The sequence below is a fragment of the Lissotriton vulgaris genome, chromosome 3_1, assembly GCF_964263255.1.
Source record: "Lissotriton vulgaris chromosome 3_1, aLisVul1.2, whole genome shotgun sequence".
Lineage (NCBI taxonomy): Eukaryota > Metazoa > Chordata > Amphibia > Caudata > Salamandridae > Lissotriton > Lissotriton vulgaris.
Window position 1 is genome coordinate 67,257,023 of NC_141689.1, and position 13,380 is coordinate 67,270,402.

At 43.1% G+C, this 13,380-nt stretch overlaps 1 protein-coding gene across 1 annotated transcript in view; it reads right to left on the reverse strand.

Moving 5' to 3' along the window:
• Positions 1-13,380, reverse strand: part of CCT7 (chaperonin containing TCP1 subunit 7) — a 139,340-nt gene that overhangs the window by 48,389 nt on the left and 77,571 nt on the right. Inside the window, exons 3-9 of the mRNA XM_086960099.1 lie at positions 13,191-13,297; positions 11,683-11,808; positions 10,941-10,993; positions 10,598-10,769; positions 8,598-8,762; positions 7,437-7,625; positions 5,961-6,058 (exon numbers count right to left, since the gene is read on the reverse strand). Of these exons, the coding sequence (XP_086816225.1) occupies positions 5,961-6,058; positions 7,437-7,625; positions 8,598-8,762; positions 10,598-10,769; positions 10,941-10,993; positions 11,683-11,808; positions 13,191-13,297 (910 nt within the window). The remainder of the gene's footprint in view (positions 1-5,960; positions 6,059-7,436; positions 7,626-8,597; positions 8,763-10,597; positions 10,770-10,940; positions 10,994-11,682; positions 11,809-13,190; positions 13,298-13,380) is intronic.

Consider the following 13,380-nt stretch of genomic DNA (forward strand, 5'->3'; position numbering starts at 1 on the left):
TACATACAGAGACACGCACATACATACAGAGACATGCACATACATACAGAGACACACCCCCCGCACACATACACACGCGCTCGCACACACACACGTGCCCCCGCCGCACACATGCCTACACACACAAGCACACACACACGTGTGCACCGAGACCCCCCCCAGCCCTTTTCAACTTAACGGGCCAATTTTGGGGGAGAGGCACCGGGCATGTGCAACACTTGCGCAACCTCCTTCTGGCGGCCCCGGGGCTCTCCACCGCTCACAGGAGCCCCGGGCCGCGAGACGCTTTCACTCCGCCTGCCTCCTCTTCCGGTCCGGACGCGGCCCCGCCCCCGTCACAGGCGACTTCGCCTGACTTCCGGTGAGGCTGCGCATCGTTCGCGTGTGTACAATGTTATGTAAGTCTTACAGCTGTATAGCATTTTATTGTGTTTTCTTTATTATTTTTTTATAGAAAGGTCGTCCAAGGGAAAGGCTACCTCCTCCCATCAGGCTCTCCTCCTCTACAGGCTTTTTAAAGAAAGGTACCAAACACCAAAGATGAGGCCCTGTATGTTATTGACATATTGATTAATAGAGATTCACATGGGTTTTTGGAAAGGCTGTTCACAATCCCTGCTATTAGGCAAGGGCTCTGATGGATCATAATTTACACAAACTAAACGTACATTTTATAAAAATGAATCCAGTGCTGATGTCAAACAAAACTAAAGCTCCATCTGATGCAAGGAAGTGCAGCCCTATGGTTAAATTTTTGGGTTTATCAACTTTAAGGCCATATACAGTAAAATGGTATAGTGATTTTTGAGTGAGGAAATTCATATTCAGCTCTGTCTGGCGAACTATCAAGTCTCTTCCCTCCCCCCCCCTCACAGCTGCTGCAAATGAGACAATGGATGGCATGTATTTATTCTATGGTTTTGCTGAATGCTGTCTTTAGCCCCAGGACACTGGGTAACAGCAGTGCTCTGTAAAACAATTAACATAGCATACTTTCCTCCCTGCCCCCATTGTTATCGAATCAAATCCAGCCACCATTAGACATTAGTCACTACATTTGCAAAGTTGCCATCCCAAAGACAATCCGCTCTTTTAAATGGCTTGCTATACCAGAGTGCCTCTTGTTGCTAATAGTGATACTTCAGTGATGGTTCACGTTACACCCTTGCGTAAGAACCGTGGAGCAGTAATTCTGTCAGAATGGATGTAGGCGACAGACATCAGCTGACAATGCTGTTTCTGAGGCCAGGGATGGATGGCGGCGCGGTGGCTGTAAGAGGATGCTGTACTCCCAGACCAGGGATGTGGGTGCTGAGCTCTGCCCCGGGAGGGGGTCAGTAGTTTGGTAAATTAATGATCGTCCTCTGACTCGGGAATGCCAGGCATGTGGCAAGGCTGGAGACAGGCAGGGTTTGGGGGAGTCGGGGAGCCCCGCATCAGAAAGGGGGCACACCGAGGGAGGGCCTCTAAAATACGAATATAGCCCTTGGGCGCCCGCGTACATGACGCAAGTTAACCGGAAATGGCGCAGGCCACAGCTTGGGCAGCGACAGAGAACCACAGACCGCATGTCTGTAAAGGGGGAGGGGGGGCACAGGAAAGGGCAAGCCTGGGTTAACTTGGGCAGGAGCACCGATAGGTTCAGCGCCACGAGGCCCTCAGGCCGATGCGCTACAAAACTGGCACTAGTCTCACACACAGGTGCTGCACAAAAGGATGCGTCTTAATCTGCCTCATCCCTTGTGTTGACCCTCTTAGGATCTCTTGTGTGCAGTTTTCTCTGCGCCAGCTGTCCGCACGCTTCCATTGTTTCATGTGTGCACGTCCCTGCTTCCTTGTTTAAAAGGCTGCCTTTGTCTAGAAATATCCATATAGGTCCCAGTTACAATCTGCACGGCATTGGTAGGTTGGAAAGTCAACTCCTATTGTGCCGGTGGTTTCCGGTAGTTGGCACTGTCACTTAATTCTGAGCACCAACACTATGACAGTCTGCCACATGGTGGCGCTGTCTGTAATTCAGAGATGAGCTGAAAGGCTGTTTAATTAATTCAATATACATTAACAAGCATTTACAATGCAATGGTCTCGGCATTATTAAAGGTAGAGCTATTGGCATTGCTCATGACATTTTTTTTTCTTTTTTTTTTTTAAAACATAAATAAATGGTATTGACATTTACAAAGGCAATAGGTGAGCATTAGAGTGTGTCCGGGAATACTCTCTACTACTGTCTAATGCTCACCTATTGCCATTGTAAATGACAATACCATTTATTTATGTTTTAAAAGAAAATGAAAAAAAATGTCATGAGCAATGTCAATAGCTCTACCTTTAATAATGCCGAGACCATTGCATTGTAAATGCTTGTCTTTTTATGGATGCCATCATCCTGAGAAGTAGTCTCTGCCGCAGGATATGCTTTTAAGCACCCAGTGTCTAGCTTTGCTTCTGGAAATACAATCTTTTGCGATGGGATCCGCTTGGACATTTCCAGATGGAGTGTGAAATCTAGTTGACAGAAAAGAACTGTGCAGGCTTGTGTTGATGCTTGTGCTGCTGACTCGGAAGGTGCCTTTATCAGCCAGTCGTCCAAATACAGGAAGACCTGATGCTGGCTTTGTTTGAGGAATGCTGCGACTAGCACAAAGCATTTTGTGAAAATCCTGGGTGCTGACTTGAGGCCAAACTGGAGCACTTTGAACTGAAAATGTCACCCGGCAACCAAAAACGTCAGATATTTCCTGTGAATGGATGAATAGGAATGTGGAAATACGCATCTTGAAGGTCCAATGAGGTCATCTAAGCCAATCAGCTTACAAGACTCCGAACTTCCTGCAGAGAAAATCGGAAAGGATTGCTTTTCAGGTAAAGATTATAGCTTCGGAGGTCAAGAATTGATCGCCACTGCCTTACCATTTTTCTGATAAAGAAAAAACAGGAGTAGAAACCTTTGCCCCTCTAATAACGAGGAGATTATGGTGAGGGATTTGGAGCCAGAGCCTGTGAGATATGGTCTACAGCCCCAATCCTTGCCTGGTTGTGCACCTTTCCTCTGTTAGGTCTAACATAGGATGTCTGCGGAGGTTGTTTTTGCTGAAAGTGGGAATAAGGCTTGTGAGCTGATGAGCACGAAGGATATCGGTATTGCGGATAGCCTCCCCTATAAGATTGTTGTAGTTTCCCACATGAACCATGAAAAGGAGGTTCCCGAAACTGGAGAGACCCTAAAGACTCCATGTCCTCTTTTATGGATTTGAGGGCTACTTCGCTTACTTCCAAACAGATACTCAAGTCATATGGGAGGTCTAAGATTTTATTTTGAACCCCAGGGCAGAATGAGGTGGATTTAAACCACCCCTGTCTTTCGAAAAACGTCGCTCCTGCCAAGCGCCTGAAACCAGGGATGGCAACATCCATGACGGAATCTATTATTTCAATCGATGCTCTTTCCCCTTGGTGTAATATCTTTATCGCCTATTCTTTAGCATGCTCTGGGAGTTGTTCCATGTACGGAGCAATGTCAGACCACATCTGGCGATCATAGCGCCCTAAAATCGCCAGAGAATTTGCTGCTCTCACTGTCAATGCCGACATTGATGAAAACGTCTTTCCAATTGAGTCCAGACACCTGCCTTCTTTATGAGGAGAAGCCGAAAGGTGTGCTACTGGATTCTTTGAGTGGCGTTGAGTTGCCTGCATAACCACTGAGCCTGGTTTCGGATGTCCCGTTAGGCACACTGGTGAATTGTCTGTACCTTTATATTTTTTATCGAGGCGTGGAAACACCGCCGGTATGGATGCTGGAGTCTTCATAATTCATGTCCCCTCTTCCCAGATGTAATCAATAATCGGTATAGCTCAAACGGATTTACAATATGGTTCTTTAAAATCGTAAAGGAAACAGTCGGATTGCTTCGGAGGAGGAGGTAAAGCAAATGTTTTTACTGCCCGCTCTAGAAGAATAGGAAATCTTCCTATATCCTCTGGTAGAGTGTCTACTGGAGGATGTGTTGGGTGAAGCAGGCAGAGAGATAGAATAATTATCCCATTCTGTGCTGTGTCACAAAGTTCTCCTTTATGTTCTTCGTCCGAAGAAACAGTTTCCTGCAGAGGATCAGATTGGGGGGTGTTTTGGAGTGACCATATGGTAGGAGTGGATCTTTGCACTGGTGACCCCCACTATAGGCGGAGAGACAGAAACGGGTGGGAAACGGTTGTGGTAATCTTCAAGCATTGACTTAAGGTCCGAAATTAAAGCAGCAGGCACGGTCACCATCTCTGGATGATACTACTGCTGGCCTGGCTCAGGCAGTGCATAGTAAACTTAACCAGATCAGTCTTGCTCCTGGTCCTCATCGTCCTCTGGCTGATACTTGACATGCAAACCTGAGTTAGTATATGCAGGTCCAAAGGGGCCATCCTCTTCCGAATCTTCTTCAACAAGATGAGTGGGTAAAGGAGGTGTCATTCTACTTGGTGATGTATGTTCTGGGGTAATATCGGTCTCCTTCAGTGAGGCGATAGACAATGGCAACAGTGATTTATCCCTTGGTACTGATGTTGGTGATCGTGGAGCCTTCGTCGACAAGAAAGTCTCAGTCGACAGCTTCGTGGACGGTGACCACGATGGGCTCAACAATGTGACCTCCTCCTGCAGCATTTTCTTCCTAGTCGGCGACAAATCTGTCAGGGCTGGTATCTTCGCCAGTACCGGCACCAGTGACCTAGTCGTCGATGACTACGATCTCGTCAACTGCAACTTCGTCTGCGGCTTTAACTTTAGTGACAGAGAGGAGAGTCTTGTCGACTATGTCAGAGGGATAGTTGACGAAATCAGAGCCTGGACAGACTACAGAGGTGTTGACGACATGGACCAGGCTGTAGATAATGATGTTATCGTCCCTGAGGAACATAGCCTTGTTGTCGACGGCAAATCCCTCGAGTGGCAGAGAACTTGTCGATAGTTCTGAAGAAGGCTTTTTAAAGTCAATTTAAGGTCTGGAGTTTTTTTTTTTTTTGTTTTTTTTCAGAAAAAAAATTTACTGTGCCCAGAGGAGACATCCAGAGAGATTTTTTTTGGGCGCACTTTTAGTGGGGTTCCTTGTGCGATGAATCCCTGTCTCTTGAGAGAAATCTTTGATGACAGACTGCTTGTTCATAGAGTCTGACACAGGATAAGACCTGGTCTTTATATTTTTGTAACCCAGTAAGAAGCCTTCCCTCACAGTCAGTCTTATTCGAGAAGGTGCTACATATCTTGCAGTCAGATGCCTTATGAGAAGAATATAAGCAATAAATGCACTCTTAGTGAGGGTCTTCCACATACAGTCTCTTTCTCAGAGACGTGGCATACTCTGAAGAGAGCCTTTTTAGTCTTTTCTGACATGACTCAGTCAGATGTGTGGCAAACAGATATAAAAAACAGAAATATATCTGGTTTGAGATAATATACCAAAATAAAGTCACTTCCCTGTGAGTTTAAGTCCAGAAAAACTGCTTGAAGATTGGAAAAAACTGAGCAGAGCTCAGAGGAGACTTCCTAGCACAACGTGCGGTAGAATATCTGAGGGTCTGAGCTTCTCAGTGGTGTTCCACCTACATCCCTAGTTGTTAAACAACCCACTTCCAATGGCCCTGAACACACGCTCGCACATGTGACTCTCCAAAAAATAGAATCTATGAAAAAATTTAACTATAAAACTAGGACTAAGATTTTGAACCAGCGTAAGTTATTGTTATTTAGAACCAGTGTGGCAGAAAATGTAGTGAATTTTAAAAAGTGAATTATTGCGAGGCTGGATGCATGAAGATGTTCCAGATCTTCGGTAATTCAGTGGGCTTATGAACAGAAAGCTTGACATGCTCTAAATGAAAAGAATAAGTACAAAACATATTTGCTTCCTGATACCCATTGTGGAAAACTAGGCATACGCTGCACTGTAAATAGGGTTAACACATACCTTTCTCCTCCGATTTGAACTTCCTCAAAGAGCGAACACAGTCCCAGCACATCATCAGTCAGGGAATTCACGCTGGTCTGGATCGAACCACCGCAGGCCTGTTTATAACAGAAAAAAATTACAAATCAGGTTGTCAACTGAATTTAAAAATACTAAGATGTTAGACACAATGTGACTTTCTGACATGATGACCAGAAGTACTAGGCAGCCAAATAGCAGTTCAGAACAAACATTTGCAATGCTATAGGTCTTACCTTTTTTTAAATTAGTGCCGTTGGCATTTAAAATAACAATGTTTTTGTTTTTTGCAGTGTAGTTATATTTGCAACACTATTGCCAATGGTAAAAAAAAACAAAAAAAACTATATTTTAAATGCCAAAAGCTCTAACTTTAACAAATGCGAGACCTGGGAGTTATTGGCATTATAAATACCAATTATTTTTTTTTACCTAGCCATGTTGCAGGGTGCAGTACCATATGAGACGAAAGAAGTCCCATGGGACCTATTTTGACCACATATGGTACTGCACCTCGCAAAGTTGGTGTTATTGGCATTATAAATAGTAATGGTTTTTACCTAGCCATGTTGCAGGGTGCAGTACCATATGTGGCCAAAAGACGTCCCCATGGACCTCTTTTGGTCACATATGGTTTTGGTCACACATTTAATCCTCCACCTCCCTCCCAGCGTTCTGGTCCCAGGTTTTACAGCGCCAAGATGCTCCCTCCGGAGCGAACGTCCGCGCTCTATAAATACCCATCCAAATTCCAAATTCCAAATATGGTACATCCACCCTACCTATAATGCATTGCATGCAAGACAGTACCACAAGTACATTCAAATAGCTATGTTGATATATACAATTAGTAGCTACGAACTGTGACAAAAGAATTATTATATGATTTCCGGATTAGGATGTACTCTGTGTGGAGCGGATGAAGGAAAATTTGTAGAAGTTCATATAAATGTGAGATGTGCTAGTGAGTAAAAAGTAACCACTGAGCCTTGCCAAGGACCAAGCTTGTATCCTTCCTGAAGCCCTTTAAGAAAATAGTGCTCTGAGGCTGTATTTAAAACCTAGGGAGTAACAACACATGTAACAGGGTGTGTCCTCATGGGATATTACAAGAAGAGTGACGGCGGTACTAAGGAGGGACTACTAAGCCTATTGACCAATGAAAAGCCACCATTTACAGAGGACACGAGCCAATTAAAAAGATCGGTGGAGCTTTATGGCCATATCCTGAATACAGCATGTCTGAAAGATACAGTGAAAGTACTGCCTAGGCGAGACCTAAAAAAAGCAGCTCTCTCACTCTCAAGTGGAAATAGATGGCAAAATAGAACATGAAAAATGCTGTTGTAGGTTTAAATCTACATATGCAACAAAGATATTTTAGTCTCTAGCCAAAATGCTGCATTTCTGCTTTATCATTTTACATAGTAACAAACTTTTTATACAAATAGTAGTTACCATCATTGTCCTTTTGAGGTCTTCCTCAGGGACTCTGCCAGCACAAAAAAGGTCTCTGTCAGCAAAGTACTGGGTGGCCACATCCCCAATGGGAAGCTTGGATAATACCACTTTTGCTCCAGATTTGTAGATTCGCTCCAATTTGTCATACAAAATGTTCCATTCGGCATCAACAATGGCTTGGTAGTCCTGGGGAGGGAAACAGTTGCCAAGCAGCATAACATTATCATGAAGTGGAATTATAACCATATACATAAAATCAGAAAAGTACCAGGTCTCTTCAACATTGCAATACTGACTTGCGCAAAAAAATATGGTATGACAACTTTAAGTGTGGAAAAAAATACAAGTGTGGAGCACAAAGATGAGACGTGAAAGAGATCCTAAGCATAAGCTGAGCAGACAAAAAGCTCAGGATACCAAGTTATACCATATACTGGCCTACACTGTTTCACCTCTAGAGAATAATGGAATCAAATGTTGTAATCTGTATGCCTGTTTGTGGCTTAATTTATGGTACGCTGCTGAGAGAAGAATAAACTGCCTCTCCGTGCATTAAAAAAAGTGAATAGTCCTCAAAGATCCAAGTGATACTTCATTTGATTTTAATCAGGGGTCCCCAAACCGATCCTGGAGGGCCGGATCCATGCCAGATTTTTAAAATTACTACATGTATCTCAATGGGGATATCCAAAAAATCTGGCATGGATCCAGCCCTCCAGGACCTGTTTGGAGACCCCTGATTTTAATGGTTTCCTGAATTGTGGTCATGAAAATGCCAGACTACATTTGGGGGACACCGAAGGATGTTAGGAAGCAAGGAGTTCAGAAGTGTGGAGCCAATCGCTAGGCAAAAATAACGGAAAACAAGGAAACATTTGTTGTCTTTTATTGCCAGTCAGATTGCTAGAAATTGCAGACATCGTGGGCCTTTGTTAATTTCACATCTAATTTGCAATTCACGAAATTGCAAAAAGCTGGAGAGTCTGTCCAACACAACAGGGCTTAAAAGCTCTAAGATCCCAATTGTTTATAGCTGTGTGACTCCCCCACCAACAATTAAATGGAGACATGTTTAAAAAAAAAAGACGCTGCTAGTAACACGCTATAAAAGAAGGACTAATTGTAGGGATTTTCTTTCTCGCACTCTTTTAAGCGTACCTCAACATTGTTCACTCTCACTTCTGCATTATCTTTCTCTGCTTTAAGTTCCAGCTCGATGTTCAGCAGAGCAATTCTCGGAGACTCATACTTTTTCGGCTGCATTTCAAACCCAGCATAAGAGAAGGTCTTCTTAAAAGCTACTCCAGCAACCAGATGCGAGTCCTATGAGAAGACGGATAATGCTGGGTTAGAGTTAGTCACAGCTTTTAGGAGGTACAAGTGAAAGCTTGCATAACAAAAAAGAGAGAACATTTGGGAATCCCATGATAAACAACCCTTGAGTTGTAAACATATCGGTCATCTTCAGCATGAACTGCAATATCTTTAATTAAGACACTTACAACACTCTCAGGGAAAAGACAATTCCCAATTATGATTTAAAAAAATTAATGTACACCAGATTCATAAAATGTAGGATTTCGCCAAAGGACTTCACAATGAGGGATTGGGGGAACAGCAAACCCTACGCCTAAATGTCTCAAAATCCAGGAACTACAGATGGGCCAAGTTTCCTCATGTTGCTACCAATTACAAGGCTAACCATCTAATATACACCTAAAAGCAGTTTACTGGCAACCCTGTGTTACGCTGCATCTCAACTTGTTCTTTGTGTCTCAAATGAGTGTTGCCTCAAAGGGTTCTGGAGGGAGCCAGTCTCTTTCCTGACAATTCCACACAGGTTCAATATTACACAAGTCCTTGCCGAGGATCTGCCAGACTCAAGCACAGCAACAGTTTCGACACCCGATTGCCACAAAAACAAACACACACTAGACAGTTACAGAATAATGAAGGGGCTCGACATCTGGATTATGAGCATCAGGCCACAGGTCCATAACCTTCAAAAAACTATTCTGGTTGCTGACGAAACATTGTATTGAGGAACTATTAGTGTGCTTGGATAATAGTCCCACATTGCCTCGCGAGTCAGCAAACAAAGATTCATCTTGGATGTGGATGGGGTCAAATTAACTGAAACGGAACGCAAGAAAGGCCAAGTTCATCATAATGAATGGAGTGATCGCTGGCTGAAAGCATGCTGGTCAGGAAAGAGGAGGACTCCAACAACTGCTTCCATGTAGGTAAAGAGCTTAGAAACCAGATTGACTTATCTCTGTTATGCAGCCATGTCTATTCTGTTTTATGTAGAATCTCAAAAGGTTTTAAAATATTCTTCCCTCGATTATCACCAGACTAAGTATATGGTAGTAATGGCTCGGCTCTGCGGACTCCCTCTAGCTGGAGCTGCCAGAGGTTTTATTATAAGGGGCACAAAATACATAACCTCAGCTGCTTATGGGGTCACCTAGCTCTGCAAATGCTAATCTGCTGCTTAAGATAGTTTTTTTTATTTTATTAGGCAGAAAGCTCAGTCAAGGATCTCTGTATTGCAGACAAGGTATTACTGAGCGATTCCGTCTCCAAGTAGGACCCTTCCTTCTTGAACTTTTCTTTTGACAGTCCAATGATTAAGTAAGCAAAAAACCAGTGGCCGAAGTTCTACATTTTATAGTGCTAGGCTAGGCAATGCTCTGCCGGCTGCACTGCGTTTTACAATTTCATGGACTAAATGTACCCCTCAGCTTAAAAACGTGGCTTTTCTGTAAGACGTATGTTAACTCCCGTTTCTGGAGATCCATTGTGTTTCCGTCATGGTTTGCACAGCCAGCACGATAGGGAAATTTGCTGAAATCGTATGTGATAAATGGGTCATAAAATAACTAATTGATTCACAAAAGACAAAATCCCATTTCCCGAACTACCTCACCATGTTACTTCCATCATTCAGACACCAGTGTCGCATCCCAGAGGCTGCTGCTCATCCGCCAGTAAAGGATAAATATTCCTGCATGTTCACAGAATAAATACTGCACTAGAAAAGGTACACTGGTAAAGATCTAGCAAAGGAAGAGGTGACTGCCTGGTCTTCCCCCGACGTTTCCTAACCATCCTATGTACTAATGTTCTTGAATCACAGCAGAAAGTATTGCACTTACTTCCAAAGCACCGCCTTGAACCTTCTTGATGCCGATCATTTTTAGCTGAAGCAAATCATCCAGCATCATCACTGCCTCAACCACCATCTTGGAAAAAAAATCCTTCTGCTGGGAAATCATCTTGGAACTTAGGGCGGTCGCTGCACACTTCTCCAACAAATGGCGCTGCTCCCTGAAAAAAAGACAACACCCTAAAACCACCTCACTGCGAACATTTCAAGATATGCGCTTCGTAAGGATTAAAATAGGAGACTGCCGGAATTCAAAGTGAATTGGAGTAAAATTGACATTTTATGTACAAACAACTTCACATTTACAAAGAAGGATGAAGACAGAAACCTACTTTTTATCTTCTTTCTTCACAGTTATTGCAATCTCCTTGATCTTATTCACAGCCTGGGAATAGAATTAACACAAGCTTTCATTATTAAGATCTACAAATCATAATCCAAGCTCGACCAACCAATCCACAAGGTTCCCTCTAAACGGTTAATATACAATCATAGCATCTGTCGCATACTCCTCAAAATACCTCCGGTATGTAATTTTACAAGTGTTCTAAAGAAGGAGATGGAACACGCAAACTAAACTGCCCATTAAAGACTGAAAATTAGGTGGGTTGGAACCATGTGCATCAAAGCACAAATCAAAGGGGCTGAGAAGGACTGCACACCCTGTCCTCAAACCTTGACATACATTTACCAGGTTGGCACTGGATGGAGCAGTAACATTTATCGCAAGCAATTATTTATTGTGGATGAGGGTCAAAAGGGTCAGAGGCAAATATTTACTTTCAATCATCACGTTTTTAAGTTCTATGGAATCCTACAAGTTGGCAATAAAAGACCACTAAATTGATGAGGACCCAAGACAGAATAAGGAGCATATAACACAATTAAAAAGCACTTTCAAAGATTTGCACATTTTGAGTTTTAAGTACTTGAGCACTGGGTAGGCTTGCTCCTGTAACCTTTATAGAGCGGACGGTCTGTATAGATCGTGTACACACCAACAATATTGGTAACGGTCATTCACAGCATTCAAAATTTACCAGAGTCCATCTCACATACTGGGGAGTAACATACCAGCTGGGTTGCAGTGCGGAATGCACGAATGATGATCTGGGGATGTAGACCCTCCTCTACGTAGGACTTCACCTGCTTCAGGAACTCTGCAGCCAGGAGCGTGACTGAAGTAGTCCCGTCCCCAACCTACAACAAATGAGAAGTAATAAGTAGCGCAGGCAACATCTCAAACAAGTCCCTTGTGCAGAAGCAGTCTAATTATAGGCATATCAGTCACCTCCAAATAGTAAAATGCTGAATCACACTAATGGTATTTAAACAGGCCAACATGCTTTATACTACAGGAAACTACTAGGAGAAAGTACAAGGGCAAAATGTTAAAGCACGCTAGTGCATATTCTTAAAAATATAAGACCACTGTGCCGTCAGAGCAATGCATGTTCCATATCTAACTGCCTAAATCAACAACAACAAAAAGAGCATCTATCATTTGGACCAGCAGCACAGCGAACTATACTCCTACTTCTAAGCAATTCATCAGTCAGAACCTAAGTAGACAACCAGAGGTGAAACTGCATCCTCGATGACCAGGCACTTTCCTCCAGACAACAAAAATGGGAGGTTGTGTTTCAATCTCCTAATAGTTGCTGCATCAACCCCCTCTGCCTGCCTAGCCACCCATTTCCCCTTCCACCTACTTCAAAATATCACACTTCAATATCCCCACTTTACCCAATCGTGACATTCCCAAATGAAAATAATTGTAAGACTCTTCACTGAAGTTACTGAACTCCATTTTAACAGTTTGAGCCAAATGAAAGTAATCTGCTAACGTGACCAAACACAACCAGTCTAGTGATGTCTCTCCCACGCCTCTTCTACACAATTGAAAGGCTGGTGTTTTACTGGTTCACACAACACCTAGTCACCTTTGGCCACTTCAGCATCCATTCGTTGGGAGCTGGAATGTCACACTTCTAGCATAACACTTAGCCTCTTCAACCACATACCCTCACATCACCACAACTTTCAAGCTCCCTTATCTTTATGTGGTCTTTAACACTGCCAATGATGACTTACTCTAAAACACTGCGATTACAATAACACCTGACAAAAGGACCATGCTTCACTATCACAGTGCCTACATGTTCTTTCACGTCAAAGTCATACCTCAACAAATCTCAGACATTTCTGCATTTGTTCTTTCGTGTGATCTCTTTCCAAAATAAAAGCCATACATTTTCTTCCTCTCTCACCTACTCAATTCTTGTATGACTGTCCATCCAGCCAAGCTAAAAGATGGTAAGTATAAACTGTGTTCACTGTACTAGGGCAAGTTCCTTCCTGGCTGCCTTTACTCATCCTTTTGTGCGTCAGCAAGCCAGCTGTTCCTCAAGACAGAAAAATAAACCTCTGCTTGGTAGAGTCACACTGGCAAAGACCAAGAAGTGGAATAGAGAAATAGCTCGTGAATTAAGCATCCTACATACAGAGACTTCAATACACACTTCAGCCCAGAATCCCTAAAAAAAAACCACCGCAGTTAGTACATTTATTTAAAAGCTTACCTCAGCATCCTGGGACTTAGCAATGTCAACCAGGGTTTTTGCAGCAGGGTGTACAACGTCCAGAAGTTTCAGAATTGTTGCCCCGTCATTGGAAATGGTTGCTTTTCCTATGGGGGATACAATGAAATATGGTCTTACCTTAATAATAAAGCAAGAGGTGGGTCACAATTGTAATACTATATGCTTATTT